The 20,989-nt window shown below is 47.0% G+C and overlaps 1 protein-coding gene across 1 annotated transcript in view; it reads right to left on the bottom strand.

Moving 5' to 3' along the window:
• Positions 1-20,989, bottom strand: part of LOC145360650 (talin-2-like) — a 73,639-nt gene that overhangs the window by 33,506 nt on the left and 19,144 nt on the right. Inside the window, exon 5 of the mRNA XM_080215998.1 lies at positions 16,474-16,551. Coding sequence (XP_080072124.1) covers positions 16,474-16,551 — 78 coding nt within the window. The remainder of the gene's footprint in view (positions 1-16,473; positions 16,552-20,989) is intronic.

Genomic DNA, 20,989 nt, shown 5'->3' with positions numbered 1-20,989 from the left:
TCTCATCCATGAACCTGTCCAAGCTTTTCTTAAATGTTAAAAGTGACCCCGCATTTATCCAGCAGCTCATTCCACACTCCCACCACTCTCTGTGTGAAGAATCCCCCCCCTAATATTCCCTTTAAACTTTCTCCTTTAACCCTTAACCCATGCCCTCTAGTTTTTTTCTCCCCTAGCCTCAGTGGAAAAAGCCTGCTGTATTCACTCTATCGATACCCATCAAAATCTTATACACCTCTATCACTTGGGGGAACTTTATTTATTAGTCACAAGTAGGCTGACATTAACTCTGTGATGAAGTTACTGTGAAAATCCCCTAGTCGCCAAACTCTGGCGCCTGTACACTGAGGGAGAATTTAGCACGGCCAATCCACACTAACCAGCATGTCTTTCAGACTGTGGAAGGAAACCAGAGCACCCAGAACAAACCCACGCAGACATAAGAACATAAGAAATAGGAGCAGGAGTAGGCCATCCAGCCCTTCGAGCCTGCCCCGCCATTCAATAAGATCATGGCTGATCTGAAGTGGATCAGTTCCACTTTCCCGCTTTCTCCCCATAACCCTTGTCTGTCAGAAACCTATCTACCCTTGTCTTAAATATATTCAGCGAGGTAGCCTCCACCACTTCAACGGGCAGAGAATTCCAGAGATTCACCACCCTTTGAGTGAAGAAGTTCCTCCTCAACTCAGTTCTAAACTGCTCCCCCTCCCCTTATCTTGAGGCTGTGCCCTGTAGTCCTGTTGTCCTTTCTGAGCGGGTAGAATCTCTCTACCTCTACCCTATCCATCCCCTTCATTATCTTGTACGTCTCTATAAGATCGCCCCAGTATAAGACATGGCATAAGATGGCTAGTATAAGACATGGGGAGAACGCGTAGACTCTGCACAGATAATGACCCAACTGGGAATTGAACCCAAGTCCCTGGCACTGTGAGGCAGCAGTGCTAACCACTGTGCCACCGTGCCTACCAGGGGAGAATAAATGATAAAAGTTGAATTTTGAATACGATTGAATAGCGAGGCTTAAGAATTAGGAAGAAAATAATTTGAAGAATGGTTCTTTGCTACAGGAAACCAGCTTTCTCTTTGTTACAAAAGGTTGGCAGAATTTCCAGCTGTGTTTAGTATCTCACAGGTGAGCTGTTCAGCGATAATGAAGTTTTAGAGTCAGGTAGAAAAAGGTTAAAGATAGGGAGTCATGGGGTGGGGGAGGGGGTGGGGGTGTGAGGAAGGGGGCAGGGACGTGGAGGGGGTGGTGGTGGTGGGTGGGGGGAGAGGGGTAAACATACCAATATAGGTTAGGAGCCTGAGCAATGGATTCAAAGGTCAATATAAGACGAGCCTGTTTTTCATAAAATCTACCTGTATTGTTCGATCAAACTCCAAACAATATCAGTGTAGACGCAAGGCATGGTATGATAATAGTCCATTTTTCTGTAAGCTTCAGAATCTACCTCAGGGATCTTTCATTGAAGGGGTGTTCTCCCTGAATATGCTTGAATAAAATGATTGTAACCTTCCCTGAGTCTCCTTTGGCTAGTCTGACAAGGTCCCTCATAAGAGATTAGCGTGTAAAATTAAAGCACATGGGATCGGGGGTCGCGTATTGGGATGGATAGAAAACTGGTTGGCAGACAGGAAACAAAGAGTAGAAATAAATGGGTCTTTTTTTCGAATGGCAGGCAGTGAGTAGTGGGGTACCACAGCGATTGGTGCTGGGACCTCAGCTATTCACTATATATATTAATGATTCAGATGGAACTAAATGTAATGTCTCCAAATTTGCAGATGATACAAAGTTGGGTGGGAGGGTGAGCTGTGAGGAGGATGCAGAGATGTTTCAGTATGATTTGGACAGGCTGAGTGTGTGGGCAAATGCATAGCAGATGCGGTATAATGTGGATAAATTTGAGGTTAGCCACTTTGGTAGCAATAACAAGGAGGCAGATTATTATCTGAATGGTTAGAAATTGAGAGAAGGGGATGTGCAGAGGGACCTGGGTGTCCTCGTACATTACTGAAGGTAAGCATGCAGGTGCAACAGGCGGTAAAATGGTACGATGGCTTTCATAGCGAGAGGTTTCGAGTACAGGAGCAGGGATGTCTTGCTACAGTTTTACAGGGCCTTGGTGAGCCTTTGTCTAGTTTTGGTCTCTTTTCCTGACAGCAGTTTACACCCCACCCAATATGGACGTGAAGACCACACTGGACAAAATATATACCAATATCTTAAATTATCCTGAGACAACACATCCCGAGGTCTTGTTCATTGTGGCCGGGGACTTCAGCCAGGCCAAGCTCCAGAGCGTCCTACCAAGATACCACCGACACGTCTCCTGCTCCACCAGATGTCCAAGCATCCTCGAACAAATATCAAACACGCCTACCACTCTATCGTCCGCCTACCCTTTGGCAAATCAGACCACAAAGCTGTGCTCCTGTTCCCAGTTTACAAGCAAAAACTGAAATGGGAGAATCCATTAGAGAATTTCGTGCAATGTTGGTCTGAGGAATCGGAATGATCTCCAGTGGGATAGTTTCAAGTCACTGGATTGGTCAATATTTAAGACTCTGTGACCAGCCTGAACAAGTACGCTGCTACATTAAGAAACTCCATTAGTAAGTGTGTAGAAGGGCGTGTGCCATAGAGTCATAGAGGTTTACAGCATGGAAACAGGCCCTTTGGCCCAATTTGTCCATGCTGCCTTTTTTTTAAACCTCTCAGCTAATCCCAATTGCCTGCGTTTGGCCCATATCTCTCTACACCCATCGTACCCATGTAACCGTCTAAACGCTTTTTAAAAGATAATATTGTACCTCCCTCTTGTTCCAGGCACTCACCACCCTCTGTGTGAAAAAACTGCCCCTTTGGACACTTTTGTATCTCTCCCCCCTCACCTTAAACCTATGCCCTCTAGTTTTAGACTCTTTTGGGAAAACCAAAACCTTTGGAACCTTTAGATCTTTGAGAAAAGGTATTGACTATATAGCTGATCTATGCTCCTTCATTATTTTATAGATCTCTATAAGGTCACCCCTCAGCCTTCTACACTCCAGAGAAAAAAGTCCCAGTCTATCCAGCCTCTCCTTATAACTCAATCCATCAAGTCCCGGTAGCATCCTAGTAAATCTCTTCTGCACTCTTCCTAATTTAATAATATCCTTTCTATAATAGGGTGACCAGAACTGTACACAGTATTCCAAATGTGTGTCCTTATCAATGTCTTGTACAACTTCAACAAGACATCCCAACTCCTGTACTCAATGTTCTGATGAATGAAACCAAGCATGCCAAATGCCTTCTTCACCACTCTGTCCACCTGTGACTCCACTTTCAAGGAGCTGTGAACCTGTACCCCTAGATCTCTTTGTTTTGTAACTCTCCCCACTGCCCTACCATTAACTGAGTAAGTCCTGCCCTGGTTCAATCTGCCAAAATGCATCACCTTGCATTTATTTAAATTAAGGTTCATCTGCCACTCATCACCCCACTGGCCCAATTGTTCAAGATCCCGTTGCAATCCAAGGTAACCTTCTTCACTGTCCACCATGTCACCAATCTTGGTGTCACCTCCTGCAAACCATGCCTTCTATGTTCTCATCCAAATCATTAATATAAATGACAAATAACAGTGGACCCAGCGCCAATCCCTGAGGCATACCGCTGGTCACAGGCCTCCAGTTTGAAAAACAACCCTCTACAACTGCCCTCTGGCTTCTGTCATCAAGCCAATTTTGAATCCATTTAGACATCTCACCCTGAATCCCGTGAGATTTAACCTTATGCAACAACCTACCATGCGGTACCTTGTCAAAGGCTTTGCTAAAGTCCAGGTAGACAACATCAGCTGCACTGCCCTCATCTACCTTCTTGGTTACCCTTTTATCTTACCCATGTAACTGTCTAAATGCTTTTTAAAAGACAAAATTGTACCCACCTCTACTACTGCCTCTGGCACCTTGTTCCAGACACTCACCACCCTCTGTGTGAAAAAGTTGCCCCTCTGGACCCTTTTGTGTCTCTCCCCTTTCACCTTAAACCTATGCCCTCTAGTTTTAGACTCTCATGCCTTTGAGACAAGATATTGACTCCAGCGAGTACAACCCCAAGCTATCCAAACACATCCCGTACGACAGCCCTTTCATCCCCGGAATCATTCTGGTAAACTTTCTTTGAACCACCTCCAGTGCCACCACATCCTTCCTCAAGAAAGGCGATCAAATCTTGACACAATACTCCAGGTGTGGTCCCACCAATCCTTATACAATCATAACAACACTACTTTTAAAATCAAGTCCTTTTGCAATAAAACATCGCATGTGAGCACAAATTATTTATCAGGATCAAACTGAGTGAACAAGACAGCTAACGTTTGTCTGTGGATCTTCCCAGGATCATAGAAACCCAGAAAGAGGCCATTTGGCCCATCGAGTCTGCACTGACCACAATCCCACCTAGGCCCTACCCTCACATATTTACCCACTAATCCCTCTAACCTATGCATCTCAGGATACTAAGGGGCAATTTTAGCCTGGCCAATCAACCTAACCCATGTATTTTTGAACGGTGGGAGGAAATCGGAGTACCCGGAGGAAACCCACATAGACACGGGGAGAATGTGCAAACTCCACACAGACAGTGACCTGAGCCGGGAATCGAACCCAGGTCCCTGGAGCCGTGAAGCAGCAGTGCTAACCCACTGTGCTACCGTGCCGCCCATCATCCCTGGAGTTTTTGTGGCAGGACTTGCAATTGGGACAACGTGGAAGCCAAACTCTGGGTAAATCTTTCACAATAATGTACTAACCCCAGGAGGGATTTTATCTCTGTGGTTTTCCTTGGAGCTGGTACTTCCCCTTAGTGTTAGGGGGATTAGCGGGGTAAATACATGGACTTGTGGGGATAAGGCCTGGGTGGGATTATTGTCAGTGCAGTTTGGATGGGCCGAATGGCCTCCTTCTGCACAGTAGGGATTGTACAGTCTAAGATCTTCCTTTTGATGGTCTTTATCTTGTGCTTTACTGGATTTAACCCCTTGCCATCTACTTGGTAGCCCCTCTTCCCACCAGAGGAAACAATCTTTCCTTGCCCACTATCAAAACCCTTTGTCATGTTAAAGAATTGGATTTCTATAGTTCCATCATTAGCTGTGTTAGCGGTGGGAGGGATGTATTTTCAAGAAATATCTGAAGAGGCAGACTATTCTGTCAAAATATATTGGCATCAAGGAAAAGGCATTTATCAGCAAGGAAAATTCATCAGTGTCCCTGAACCACACCTCTCACTGCACGGAGTTTGCAATAACATTTATGGGGCAGCAATGGCCTAGTGGTATTGTCGCTAGACTCAATCCAGAAACTCAGCCAATTTTCTGTAGACCCGGATTCGAATCCCGTCACGGCAGAGAGTGGAATTTGAATTCAATTTAAAAAAATTTGGAATTAAGAATCTACTGATGACCATGAAACCGTTGTTGGAAAAACCCATCTGATTCACTGATGTCCTTTAGGGAAGGAAATCTGCCGTCCTTACCCTGGTCTGGCCTACACGTGACTCCAGAGCCACAGCAATGTGATTAACTCTCAACTACCCTCAGGCAACTAGGGGTGGGCAATAAATGCTGCCAGCCAGCGATGCCCATGACCCACGAATGAATAAAAGGAGAAATGCCACCCCTGATTGTAAATATCACCATCTATCATCAAAGCCTATTCCAATGCCCCTTCCTGACAGTGCAGTTGATGTACAGTTCAATAACAGTCTAATTGAATGGCCAAACAGGTTTCAAAGCTTGAGTGGCCTATTCCTGTTCTTACTCCCCAGGATTTTCCCTAGTAAGTTAGTTAAAGCAGCTGCTGAGGCTACTGGAACACTGAAATTGAGGTGTTGCTGTACCTCCTCGTTCTGGGCCTGAGGTGGTCTCGTGTGCTGGGTCCTGACCAGTCTCTCCACCTCCCTAACACATCCACCCCTTCACCTCCTCCAACCTGATCTATTGCAATTGCTGCTCCCAATGAGGCCTACTCTACATCGGAGAGACCAAACGCAGACTGGGTGGCTGCTTTACTGAACATCTTTGGTCTGTCCGCAAGCAGGACCCAGACCTTCCTGTCATTTGTCACTTCAATGCCCCACCCAGCTCTCTCCTGTCCACATGTCCGTCCTGGGCCTTCTGCAATGTCCCAGAGAACCCCGACGCAAACTGGAGGAACAGCAACTCACCCGATTGGACACTTTACAGTCTTCCAGACAGAATATTGAGTTCAACAACTTCAGAGATGTGTGTGTTCAGTTGATTGGCCATGCTAAATTGCCCCTTAGTCCCAAGTTGTGTAGATTAGGGGAATTAGCAGATAAATATGTGCGGTTACGGGGGTAGGGCCAGGGTGGGATTGTTGTCAGTGCAGGCTTGAAGGGCTGAATGGTCTCACGCTGAGCTTTTCTGGCACTTTCTGTTTTTATTTCAGATTTCCAGCACCCACAGTCTTTTGCTTTCTGGTTAGCATTTCATACAATCATCGAATCCCTACAGTGCAGAAGGAGGCCATTCGGTCCATCTGCACCAACCACAAACCCACCCAGGCTCTATTCCCTTAATCCCTATTTACCCTTGCTAGTCCGCCTGACACTAAGGGGGCAATTTAGCACGGCCAGTCCACCTAACCTGCACACCTTTGGGCTTTGGGAGGAAACCGGAACATCCGGAGGAAACCCACGCAGACACGGGGAGAACGGAGAAACTCCAAACAGTCCCGAGGCCGGAATTGAACCCAGGTTCCTGGCGCTTCGAGGCAGCAGTGTTAACCGCTGTGCGTCTGTGTCACCCCAAATAAATAGGACTTGTTTCTAATCGCTGGAAAAAAATATTTTAAAAAAATCCCAAAATGTGAGAACGCAGTGATGCCTATTCATCTGTGGTAGTTCAGTATCTTACTTGGTTATAGTCTCTCAACACCAGGTTAAAGTCCAACGGGTTTATTTGGTAGCACAAGCTTTCGGAGCGTTGCTCCTTCATCAGGTGAGTGAAGGGGCAATGCTCCAAAAGCTCGTGTTACCAAATTTTAACCTGGTGTTGTGAGACTGCTTATTGTGTCCACCCCAGTCCAACGCCAGCATCTCCACATCATTGCTTGGTATAAAGAGATGCCCACACCCCAAAGATGTGCTACTAGGCTGATTGGAGGCAATAAATTGTCCCTAAATTAGTTTCCCTCAATGTGGAATGCCATAAGCATAGATAAAGGTCATGGGTGGAGGGGGGACGGGTAGTGTTAAAATGGCGGCACGGGCTCGTTGGGCCGAAGGGCCTGTTTCCCCGGCCTGTTTTTGTTCTTTTGTTCTCTCAAACTGTAAAAAATATCCCTCTGAAATGCAGAGGGATGGAGTCCCTTCGTGGACTATAGCTAATCACCAACACAGTTCATCTAGAGATCCACTTTCCTCCCTCGATGAGTAAACAATGGGTCAAATTTTCCAGCCCTGTCAGCGGGATTTTCCAGTCCCGCCAATGGTAACCCCGCCCCCCTCCCCCCATGGCAGGTTCTCCAGCAGCGTGGCCAGCAAACGCTACAAAACGCAGTTGACATCCCCAAAAGGTCTCCGTCACCGGCCAATGGCGAACTATCTCCACCCCGGGAAGCACGGACATGGTTTTGGGGCAAAGAGTTCTTGTTGGGTGTGACGATGAAGCCAGCCCTGTACGATGTACAGCAGCCAGGCTTCACGGAAAACAAAGCTGGGGTATAATTCTGCAGAGAGCCACGCTGAGGTTCATTAATAACTCCGAATTGGTACACACGCACACACACACACACACCGACAAAATTTGGCTGAGTACTTAGTCCTGTTAAGATGAACAATGAAACATAGATTATACAGACAGTGCTTAGAATAACCTTTATTAGAAAAATCACCCAGCAGTCAGTTGAACAGTTCTGCAATTATTAGCCAGCATGTGGTCACTGTGGCCCACTGCGATGTACTTTATCACAAAATGATTGGTCTGTTGAACATAACGTTTCCTTAATGAATGGGTTTTTGGCACAAGTTCATCCCTTATCACTCAGCAAAGGACAAGAATATCCAATCCCGTTCCACCAACCCAAGCAGATTTTTTTTTATATATTAATCGCTGCACTGTTTGGAAACTTCAATTAGTTTCACTGACCTAATTTAAAAGATTGTTCTTTTCCGATACGACTTTATCTCCTGGTTGCGAGGTGGCGCTACATCACACCCTGGGGGGCAGAGTCTTCTCCCCACTCCTGCGGTGAGTTTGGTAGATGGGGCGCAGGGTGGGGTGGGGGGGGGAAGGTGCTGGCTTTTCGTCAGGTGGGAGGGTATCTCTACCCAGTTTGGTCTGGGGGCTAAAATGGGCCATTCGGCCCAACTATCAGTTGAAGTGGGCCATTAATGCAAACTCAAGGGCCTCAACCTTATATGGGGGTAGGGCCTGGGTGGGATTGTGGTCGGTGCAGACTCGATGGGCCAAAGGGTCTCTTTCTGCACTGTAGGGTACAATGATTCTACGATTCTATTCCACTGCTGCTGTTATTAACCCAAGAGAGATCTCACCATGAAGGGAGCATGACAAGAAAACTCATGAAAAATTGTGGTTTTCTAAATGATGTGGAGATACCGGCTTTGGACTGGGGTAAACGCAGTAAGATGTCGGGTCGTAAAGAGTGCTTTTGGTACATTGGCCTTTACAAATCGGAGTATTGAGTATAAAAGTTGGAGTGTTATGGTAAGGTTATATAAGGCATTGGTGAGGCCGAATTTAGAGTATTGTGTACAGTTTTGGTCACCTAGTTACAGGAAGGATGTAAATAAGGTTGAAAGAGTGCAGAGAAGGTTCACAAGGATGTTGCCGGGACTTGAGAAGCTGAGTTACAGAGAGATTGAATAGGTTAGGACTTTATTCCCTGGAGAATGAGGGGAGATTTGATAGAGGTGTATAAGATTTTGATGGGTATAGATAGAGTGAATGCAAGCAGGCTTTTTCCACTGAGGCTAAGGGAGAAAAAAAAACAGAGGGCCTGGGTTAAGGGTGAAAGAACATAGAACACTACAGCACAAATAGGCCCTTCGGCCCACAAGTTGCACCGATCACATCTATACCTACCAAGCCATAGAACTATCTGTAACTCCCAATCCCATTAGATCCCATGTACTCATCCCGAAGTCTTTTAAAAGACCCCAGCGAGTTCGCCTCCACCACCACCGACGGCAGCCGATTCCACTCACTCACCATCCTCTGAGTGAAAAACTTATCCCCGACATCCCCTCTGTACCTGCTCCCCAGCACCTTAAACCTGTGTCCTCTCATAGCGACCATTTCAGCCCTGGGAAATAGCCTCCGAGAATCCACCCTATCTATTCCTCTCAACATCTTATAAACCTCTATCAGGTCACCTCTCAACCTTCATCTCTCCAGGGAGAAGAGACCTAGCTCCCTCAACCTATCCTCATAAGGCATGCCTCCCAATCCAGGCAACATCCTTGTAAATCTCCTCTGCACCCTCTCAATAGCTTCCACATCCTTCCTGTAGTGAGGCGACCAGAACTGCGCACAGTACTCCAAGTGGGGTCTGACAAGGGTCTTATAAAGTTGCAGCATTACCTCCCGACTCCTAAACTCAATCCCTCGATTAATGAAGGCCAGTACACCATACAAAAGGAGAAAAGTTTAAAGGGAATATTGGGGGGGGGCTTCTTCACGCAGAGAGTGGTGGGAGTGTGGAATGAGCTGCCGGATAAATGCAGGGTCACTTTTAACATTTCATAAAATCTTGGACGGTTCATGGATGAGAGGGGTGTGGAGGGATAGGGTCCGGGTGCAGGTCAGTGGGACTAGGTAGAAAAATGGTTCGGCACAGACAAGAAGGGCCAAAAGGCCTGTTTCTGAGCTGTAATTTTCTATGGTTCTATGGTTCTAAGTCTCACAACACCGGGTTAAACCTGTTGGACTTTAACCTGGTGTTAGTGAGACTTCTTACAGAAGTTTTTGAAGGCATTGGGAGGGTCCCAATTGAACATTCAAATCAATGCCTGGTCTGAGGGACTCAGTATCAGAAACGGGGAGCCACTGAAAACCCCCCTTTTTGCTCTCGTCACTGATTCCTCCCTCCCCCACGTGCCTCCCCACCTCCCTCATCCCTCACCCACAAAACCCTTCCCCCGATCACTCACCTGTACCTTGGTCCTGCTGCTGAGTACAGACAACCTGCCGCCTCTGATTGGCCAACAGCTCCTGTAGGGAGGGACTTCTGCACCTGGGGTCCTTGTACCCAGGGGAAGGTCCGCTCGCTATTGGCCTGGGTGGCAGTAGATGTGGCAGACCTTCTCGGAAAGATGTGATGCGGGTCTGCCTCGCCAGCTGGTAGCCTGCCATCAGGTTCCACCCAGTGTGTCTACATTCCAACGGGGGCAGCATTTTGGAAAGAGTGGGTGTTTCATTGTGTGTTCGGGGTCCAGACTGGGGTGTTTTTGGTGATTGCCTATCCTATAACCTCTTTCTGCACTGTAGGGTTCTATGATTCAAATAGGGCAGCACGGTAGCACAGTGGTTAGCGCTGTTGCTTCACAGCTCCAGGGTCCTGGGTTCAATTCCCGGCTCAGGTCACTGTCTGTGTGGAGTTTGCACATTCTCCTCGTGTCTGCGTGGGTTTCCTCCGGGTACTCCGGTTTCCTCCCACAGTCCAAAGATGTGTGGGTTAGGTTGATTGGCCGTGCTAAGAAATTACCCCTTAGTGTCCAGGGATGTGTAGGTTAGAGGGATTAGTGGGTAAATGTGTAGGGATATGGGGGTAGGATTGTGTTTGGTGCAGACTCGATGGGCTGAAGGGCCTCTTTCTGCACTGTAGGGTTCTATGATTCAAATAACCAACTTTCAGGGCGTTCAGATGGTCAGTGGATAGACATATGGATAACATTGGAATAGTTTAGGTTAGAGGGCCATTAGATTGGTTCCACTGGTCGGTGCAACATCGAGGGCCGAAGGGCCTGTACTACGCTGTAATGTTCTAAGATGTTCTATAAAAGTAAGCTGCTGGAGAGGATAGGTTGTTGAAACTGCAATACATTATTTACAGCTACTTTCTGTACAGTGAGACAGTACTATAACTTCTGTCAACTCCAGAGGAGTCATTTTCCCTCCCCGCCTGCCACGGGATGCGTAGCAGCTGGGGGAGCATTCCAGGCAAAGGTCCGTTGACCTCCAGAGAGATTTTCCAGTTTTGGGGTGAGCGTGGCTGGAAAATCCTGCCCCACATCCCTGCTACTGGACCATGCGAAGTCACATCTTTATTACATCAACATCAAGTGCTTCTGATGTCGGGGGTAAGTTTTTCACTCAGAGGGTGGTGAGTGAGTGGAATCGGTGGTGGTGGAGGCAAACTCGCTGGGGTCTTTTAAGAGACTTCTGGATGAGTACATGGGATCTAATGGGATTGAGGTTTATAGATAGGCCTGGTAGGTAGGGATATGATTGGTGCAACTTGTGGGCCGAAGGGCCTGTTTCTGCAGTGGTGTTCTATGTTCTAACCCTTTACATTTCCCCAAAGTTGCCGTCTAAACTACAGTCACAAGGTTAGGTTGATTGGCCAGGCTAAGAAATTGCCCCTTAGTGTCCAGGGATGTGTAGGTTAGAGGGATTAGTGGGTATAATATGTAGAGATATGGGGGTAGGGCCTGGGTGGGATTGTGTTCGGTGCAGACCCAATGGGCCGAAGGGCCTCTTTCTGCACTGTAGGGTTCTATGATTCTATGTTCACAATCCGAATGGGCTTTACTGTCAAAATACACCTTTGTACCTCTTCCTTTCATAAAGTGGATAAAGTTGAATTGAATCAGGCAACACTAAGCTTTTCCTCTTCATGCCATTGTCTGAATTGAGAGGTTTGCATTGTCATAGCGCCTTCTACAAAATGCACGCCATGAATGGAACATCCCACTTTCCTATGGAACTGGATCATCTCGCACTATATTTAAACAGGACACCCGACAACCCAATGGTGACCTCCCCATGGCCTACACTTTGAAAAAGCTCTGCCCTAGATCTCTATTGCTCGATAGATCTATAGATGTGATGATGCATCATATCTATTTCAGCATCATGTATTTCCAGTGTTAACTCTGCAGTGGGTTTGAGGCTTGAGGTGGAGACTGAGTGTGTGGGTAGCTGGGTTTCACGCCACTTTTCCTGTTGGCAGAAACTTGTGTCCAATTTCATGTTTGGGAGACAATTAATTATGCACTGGTGAGTGGCTCTCTGAATCAGATGGTGGGGTAGGCACTGATTTACCCCCTCCTCTGCCGTTGCCTAATGGGATTGAAGATCTGGCTGTCATATTTAAGCAACACTCAAACACACACAATCACTGCCTCCAATCCACTCGAGTGTAGGAAGCACCTTCATCTGGCTGCAGGTAAAAACAATACTGCACCGAGGTTCAGTAATCATTCCCTTGATCCACAGAGTCTGCCAGCACTGGGATGTCCTCTACCTGAGGGGTGGCTCTGGGAAGCCTCACCTGGGAGGCGATTGCAGGGAAGGGAAGGGGTGGGCGGGGGGGGGGTGGTCAGTTCATTAGACACCCACCTGAAAAATACCAATCAGGGAAGAACGAGAGTGAATGATGTCTGCTGGGATAAGTCAACCATCAAATCACTCCAGTCTCACAGTGGCCTCATGGGGTCAATGGCTAATAGTGCTCGGGGAGTGCACACACGCATACATACACAGACACACACACACGCATACATACACAGACACACACACACACACATATATACACATATGCACACACACTCATACACTCACATACACACACACTCAAACACACACCCCCTTACACACACACACACACACACACACACACTCAAACACACACCCCCTTACACACACACTCATACACACACGTATACAGACACAAACACACACGTATATATACACACACACACACACGTATACACACATATACACACTCACACATATACACACACATATACACACACACACACACAATATTAGCAGGAATACATCAGCACTGATTGGCTCACGGACACTTTAACATCATTAGCATCTTATCTATGGCACTGCACAAACTCCATTCTCAGCCCTTACTGGGGAAGACTCAGTCCACACTGCAGACATACACACTTCCCAATCTCTCCTCAATCTCCAGATAAAAGTAAACTACTGCGGAAGAAACTAAAAGAGAAAGTGCTGGAAAACCTCAGCAGGTCTGACAGTATTTGTAAGGAGAGAAAAAAGCTGACATTTCGAGTCCAAACGATCATTTGACAAAGTTTTTTTTCCAGAAGATAGAAGATGCTCTGAGGATGATCTTCCAATCCTCACAGATACAGGGGAAATACCAGGACTGGAGAAATGTAAACATAGCCCCATTGTTTAAAAAGTGATTGAAGGAAATGCCAAACATTTACAGGCCACCTGGTCTTATATTGATGGTGGAAAGATCAGTAGAATCAATCCTGAGAGATAGGCTTACTGTCATCAGAAAGGCACGGGCTTGTCACGGATGGTCAACATGGATCTGTTAAAGGAAGGCCCTGCCTCACAAATTTGATTGAATTCCTTGGGGAAGTGACAAGAAACGTTGATGAAAGTAGTGCAGTGGATGTTGTGTACATGGATTTTAGCAAGGCGCTTGACAAGGTCCCACATGGCAGAGTGGTCAAAAAAACCCATGGGGTACAGGGTAATGTGGCAAACTGGGTCCAAAGTTGGCTTACTAACAGAAAACAATCAGTAATGGTTGATAGATGCCCTTGCCCTCGGGGGGGGGGGGGGGGAGAGTACAGCGGAGGTTTACAAAAATGTTGCCAGGGAGTGGGATATCTTGATCTTGCGTTTGGACATAGCTCAGCACAACATCGAGGGCCGAAGGACCTGTGCTGTACTGTTCTATGTTCTATGTCTTGAACAGTGTAGCTAGGAGGAGAGATTGATTTGGTTGGAGTTATTTTTCTTGGAACAAAGAAAGCTGAGGGGTGATTTGATAGAGTTGTACAAAATTATGAGAAGAGATAGAGTGAACAGAATAAAATTGTTTCCCTTGTTGAAGAATTCTAGACCCGGGGATATGGATTCAAGATAAGTAGTAGTAGGTGTAAAGTTAAAGTTCATTTATTAGTGTCGCATGTAGGCTTCCATTAACACTGCAATGAAGTTACTTAAAAGCTCCTTAGTCACCACGCTCTGGTGACTGTTCGGGGACACTGAGGGAGAATTTAGCACGGCCAATACACCTAACCAGCACGTCTTTTGGACTGAGGGGGGAAACTGGAGCATCCCGAGGAAACCCACGCAGACACGGGGAGAACGTGCAGACTCCACATAGTCACTGACCCAAGCCAGGAATCAAACCTGGGTCCCTGGTGCAGTAAGGCAGCAGTGCTAACTGCTTTACCACCATACTGAGGGGACATGAGGAAGAACATTTTTATGCGGAGGGTGTCTGGAATTCACTGCCCGAGTTGGTGGTGGAGGCAGAGACCCGAAACTCTTTTAAAAAGTGCCTGGATCTGAACATTAAGTGTTGTTAGCTACAGAAGCTATGGTCCAGATGCAGGAAGGTGGGATTAGAAAGGGCACTTCGGGGTGCCATGGACAAGATAGGCCAAATGGCCTCCTTCTGTGCTGTAACTTTTCTACGGTTCTGTGATTCTAATTTGGGTGAGTGGGCAAATGATAATTTGGATAAATGTGTGGCCATCCACTTTGGTAGCAAAAACGGGAGGGCAGATTACTATCCAACTGGCCCTAAATTAGGGAAGGGGAATGTGCAATGAGACCTGGGTGGCCTCATACACCAGTCACTGAGGGTTAGCATGTGTGTGTTGGCCTTCATAGCGAGATGGTTTGAGTACAGGAGCAGGGATGTCTTGCTGCAATTATACAGGGTCTTGCTGAGGCCACACCTGGAATAATAAATGTGGGGTGGTATCGTGGCACAGTGGTTAGCACTGCTGCCTCACAATGCCAGGGACCTGGGTTCAATTCCCAGCTTATCCATGTGGAGTTTGCACATTCTTCCTGTGTCTGCGTGGGTTTCCTCCAGATGCTCTGGTTTCCTCCTGCAGTCCAAAGATGTGTACACTTAGTGTCCAAAGATGTATGTGTCGGGGTAATTAAGAGGGTAGATATGTGGGTTTACGAGAATGGGACCTGGTTGAGATGCTCCAGTGGATTTGATGGGCTGAATGGTCTCCATCTGCACTGTAAGGATTCTGTCAATACTGTGTGCAGGTTTAGTTTCCTCATCTGAGGAAGGATGTTCTTGCTCTAGAGGGAGAGTAGTGAATGTTTACCAGGCTGTTCCTGGAATGGCAGGGCTGACATACGTAGAGAGATTGAGTCGGTTAGGATTATATTCGCTGTGGTTTAGAAGAATGAGGAGGGAATCTCACAGAAACGTATAAATTTCTAACAGGGATAGACCGGATAGATGCAGGAATGATGTTCCCTATAGTGGGGGGAGCCCAGAACCAGGGGTCAGTCTGACGAGAAAGATTTGTGACAAAGATGAGAAATTTCTTCACCCAGAGAGTGGTCAGTCTGTGGAAAATAGGTGTAGCCAAAAGATTGAAATTTTTCAAGAAGGGGTTTAGGTGAAGACATCAAAGGCAGGTGGGATCAGGCTAATGAGTTCGATGATCAGCCACGATCATAATGAATGGCAGAGCACACTCGAAGGGCTGAATGGCCTCTTCCTGCTCCTATTTTCTGTTTCTATGTCTATCCTTAATATCATCTCCTTAATGATGGATTATAGCATGTTCCCAATTTAGATTAACTGGCCTTTAGTTTCCATAAGACTTTAGAGCAGAAGTGGACCATTCAGCCCATTGAATCTACTCTGCCACTCAATGAGATCATGACTGATCTGATGCGATAATCCACTTTCCCGCCTTATCCCCATAATCCTCGATTCCCTTATTGATTAGAAATCTGCCTATCCCAACCTTGAACATACTCAACACCCCACCCCAGGTAAAGAATGCCACAGATTCACTACCCTGCTTTCTATCTCCCCGCTTCCTTGAAAAAGGGAGGTTTTGCATTCTGCCCGGACCTTTCCAGATTCAAGGGAACTTTGGGAGATTATAATCAATGCATGCACTGTCTTACAAACAGGAGGCGAGCCATCAGTTCCAGGGGACTTGTCAACCCTCAGTCCTATTAGTTTTCTCGGTACCTTCTCTCTAGCGATCGTGATTGTTCCTCATTCCCTCGACACTTTGTGTCTTCTGCTGCGAAGACAGATACAAAATACTTGTTCAAAGCCTCTGCCATTTCCTGATTAATTCCCCAGTCTCATCCTCTAAGGAGCCCGGCGCTCACAATTTCGACTCTTTTCAAGGCTACTTCTTGACACCCACGCAGCTGCGAGGCTAATTTAGTTCCTCTATTTGCACATAATTGATTCAGTGTCGTGGGTTACATCAGGATAGTTTGAACTTCGAGGCTTATTCCGAAGTGCATTGCCACTGATTATCTTGTCTTGACTGGATGGAGTCTCCTGGAAACAAGACAGAGAAGGAGAAAGCAGAGGAGCAAAGCTGTCATGTTAATGGATGTTGACCTTCAGGTGTTGTTTCAGGAGATGAAGTAAAGGTGAAAGTGCTGCTCAGAGCCGTACTCAAAATATCCCTGGGTGTTGCTACCAAAGGAGCCAATTAAATCTCTCACATCCATAGCTCCTGGGAGCAATTGCGATCAAAACTTTCAGGATTCAAGAATTCTGCCGAGTTAAAGATGCGTTGAATTTTCCAAATCTGTGGCTATAAGATCCCAGTAAGAAGTCTCACAACACCAGATTAAAGTCCAACAGGTTTATTCGGTAGTAAACGCCACTAGCTTTCGGAACGCTATTCCTTCGTCAGGTGAGTGGAGAGTCACAACCCAGGGTAGCGTAATAGCTCTTTACATGCAGAAAAACTGAGTGTTTTACACACAGCCGGTAAGAAACTGTTCCAGGTTGAAAGAAAACACTGTGTGGGATTTTATAACGTGGAGATGCCGGTGTTCTCCACTCACCTGACGAAGGAACAGTGTTCCGAAAGCTAGTAGTGTTTATCATAGAACCCTACAGTGCAGAAAGAGGCCCTTCGGCCCATCGAGTCTGCACCGAACACAATCCCACCCAGGCCATATCCCTACATATTACACCCACTAATCCCTCTAACCTACACATCCCTGGACACTAAGGGGCAATTTTAGCATGGCCAATCAACCTAACCCGCACATCTTTGGAGTGTGGGAGGAAACCCACGCAGACACGAGGAGAATGTGCAAACTCCACACAGACAGTGACCCAAGCCGGGAATCGAACCCAGGTCCCTGGGGGTGTGAAGCAGCAGTGCTAACCCACTGTGCTACCGTGCCACCCACAGAGCATCGGACTGAACAGAGGGTGAGAGGTCAAACCCTGAGAGGTTTACCCGTTGGGGTGAAAGGTTATTTCAGACAGATTCTGGGAATGTTGGCTGTGACCAAACATTCCAACTTAATCCTGCTTATTTTTGTTGATTGAGTTCTGGGACAAACCCATGCAGACACAAGGAGAATGTGCAAACTCCACATAGACAGTGACCCGAGCCAGGAATCGAACCCAGGACCTGTGAAACAGCAGTGCTACCCCACTGTGCTACCGTGCCGCCCTACCAAATAACTACCATAACAACAAATTACTACCAAATAAACCTGTTGGACTTTAACCTGGTGTTGTGAGGCTTCTTACTGTGTTTACCCCAGTCCAACGCCGGCATCTCCACGTTATAAAATCCCACACAGTGTCTCCTTTCAACCTGGAACAGTTTCTTACCGGCTGCGTGTAAAACGCTCAATTCTTTTGCACATATTATGCTGCCCTGGGTTGTGACTGGCACCGAAATGTCACAGACAGTTGAACGTAAAGGAAACGCTGCCAACAGCTTGGAGAGAGATACCTGTTCAGGAATGTACGCGAGGTCAAGAGCAAAGTGAGTCACACAGGATAGGAAATGTCCGTGACTTCTTCCAGACTCCAGGGTCTAGAACAGCCGCTTGCAGGAGTGGAGCAGCTGGACGATGGAGGGGGTTTCTCTCCATCCTCACACATCATACTGGCCTGTCAAATGTGGCAAGCCATTCGAAAGTTCATTGGATTTGGCGGGAAGGCAAAATTGGGTCAGTATGAGGAGAAAAGCCTCAAAGTTCTGAGGTAGGAGCTCACAGAGACAGGTCACTTCACTCTGTATCCGTAACACTATATTCTGCACCCTCTCCTTTCCTTCTCCCTATTTACACCATGTGTTTTGTCTGTATAGCTCGCAAGAAACAATACTTTTCACTGTACACCAACCAATACATGCGTCAATAATAAATCAACTTAGTCTGTATTAAACAAAGAACAAAGAACAACACAGCACGGGAAACAGGCCCTTCGGCCCAACGAGCCCGCGCCACCATCTTAACAATGTGCTTTTCCTCTTCCACCCTTGACCCTTGTCTACGCTTATGGCACATTGGAAAGCAGATTGAGGGGAGAATAATTTAGGGACAATTTGTTACACCAATCAGCCTAAAAGCACATCTTTGGGGTGTGGGAGGAAACCGGAGCACCCGGAGAAAACCCACGCAAGCACGGGGAGAATGCGCAAACTCCCACAGACACCGGCCCAAATCCATGTATTTTGCACAGCAAACAGTGATAGTCACTGAGCTGTTGTGGTGCCCGTCTGCTGGTCCAGTTTAAGCACACACAATGACGCGAAGTACAACTCTCGAAACACCCAAGAGCAGCCCACGCACGACCCACCGCGTGTACGCCCCTTGTTAGACAACAAGGTGGACCGACACACCTACAAAGAACAAAGGACAACCCAGCACGGGAAACAGTCCCTTCGGCCCAACGAGCCCACGCCGCCATCCCAACAAAGCATTTTCCTACACCTACCTTGACCCGTGTGCGCGCGTATGGTACCCCCATTGGAAACCTGTGGATTAAAAGAGAAAAACATCAACACATGTAACAGTTGATTTCCAGTATCGTCCCGAGGCTCTGATCCTTATTTAAAACAGTCTCCTATAACCCTCCATCCCTGTTTCACTCATGTGCCTATCTAAGTAATCCTTAAACAAGTCCAGCGTGCCTGCCTCCACCACCTTACTTGGCAGTGTATCCCATACCCCCACAACCCTCTGTGTGAAAAACCTTCCTCTAGTATCCAAATTATACCTCACCCCCCTCACCCTAAGCGCGTGGCCCCTCGTGTCTCCAATCTAGGGTGTGGAGAGTCTGCAGAAGGATCTAGATAGGCTGGGCGAATGGGCCAGGAAATGGCAAATGGAATTTAATGTTGGCAAGTGTGAGGTGGTCCACTTTGGTAGGAAGAATGGTAGGAAGGACTATTACTTACGTGGCGAAAAACTGCAGCAGGCGACGGTGCAGAGGGACCTCGGGGTCCTTGTGCATGAGTCGCAAAAACCCAGCTTGCAGGTGCAGCAGGTGGTCAGGAAGGCGAATGGGATGCTGGCCTTCATAGCGAGGGGGATTGAATATAAAAGTAGGGAGGTCTTGCTGCAGCTGTATAGGGCATTGGTGAGGCCGCAGCTGGAGTACTGTGTGCAGTTTTGGGCGCCGCACCTGCGCAAGGATATTTTGGCCCTGGAGGGAGTGCAGAGGAGGTTTACTAGGCTGATACCGGAGTTGAGGGGATTGAGCTATGAGGAGAGGCTGAATAAACTAGGCTTGTACTCGTTAGAGTTTAGAAGAATGAGGGGAGATCTCATTGAGACGTATAAGATGATGAATGGGATGGATAGGATAGAGGTGGAGAGACTCTTCCCGCTCAAAAAAGACAGTAGGACTAGGGGGCACAGCCTCAAGATAAAGGGGAGGCGGTTTAGAACGGAGTTGAGGAGGAACTTCTTCACTCAAAGGGTGGTGAATCTCTGGAATTCTCTGCCCGTTGAAGTGGTGGAGGCTGCCTCGCTAAATATTTTTAAGAAGCGGGTTGATGGGTTCTTGATAAGAGAGGGGATTAAGGGTTATGGGGAGAGGGCGGGAAAGTGGAACTGAGCCACAACAGATCAGCCATGATCTTATTGAATGGCGGGGCAGGCTCGAAGGGCTAGATGGCCTACTCCTGCTCCTATTTCTTATGTTCTTATGTTCTTAAAAAGCCTGCCACTGTTTACTCTATCTATACTCTTCATAATCTTATACGCCTCTATTAGATCCACCCTCAATCCCCGTCTTTCTAAGGAAAACAGCCCCAATTTACCCAATCTTTCCTCAAAACCCAGTCCTTCCATACCAGGCAGCATCCTGGTAAACCTCCTCTACACTCTCTCCAGGGTCTCCACATCCTTCCAGTAGTAAGGTGACCAGAACTGGACGCAGTACTCCAAATGCGGTCTAACCAATGTCCTGTACAACTGCAGCATTAGACGCTGCTCTTGTACTCTATACTCCTTCCTATAAAGGCTAGCATTCCATAAGCTTTCTTCATAACCTTCTCCACCTGGGTTGCCATCTTCAGAGACTTGTGCACTTGCACTCCCAGGTCCCTCTGCATTTCTATACTCTTAATAGGTCTACCCTTTATCATGTAACTCCTCCCTACATTATTCCTTCCAAAATGCATCACCTCGCATTTATCAGGATTAAATTCCATCTGCCTTTTATCTGCCCAGTATACCAGCCTATCTATATCCTGCTGTGTTGCCTGACACTCCTTCTCACTATCCGCCACTCTGCCATCTTTGTGTCATCTGCAAACTTGCTGATCACACCACGTATATATTGTTATATATATTACGAATATTACTAATCCAGGAACTCAGCTAATGCTCTGGGGACCCATGTTCGAATCCGACCAAGGTGGAATTTAAATTCAATTGAAAAAATCTGGAATCTACTGATGACCATGAAACTATTGTCAATTGTCGGAAAAACCCATCTGGTTCACTAA

Source organism: Carcharhinus amblyrhynchos, chromosome 32 (assembly GCF_965287045.1).
Source record: "Carcharhinus amblyrhynchos chromosome 32, sCarAmb.v2.hapA, whole genome shotgun sequence".
NCBI lineage: Eukaryota > Metazoa > Chordata > Chondrichthyes > Carcharhiniformes > Carcharhinidae > Carcharhinus > Carcharhinus amblyrhynchos.
This window is presented reverse-complemented; position numbering and strand designations above follow the sequence as displayed.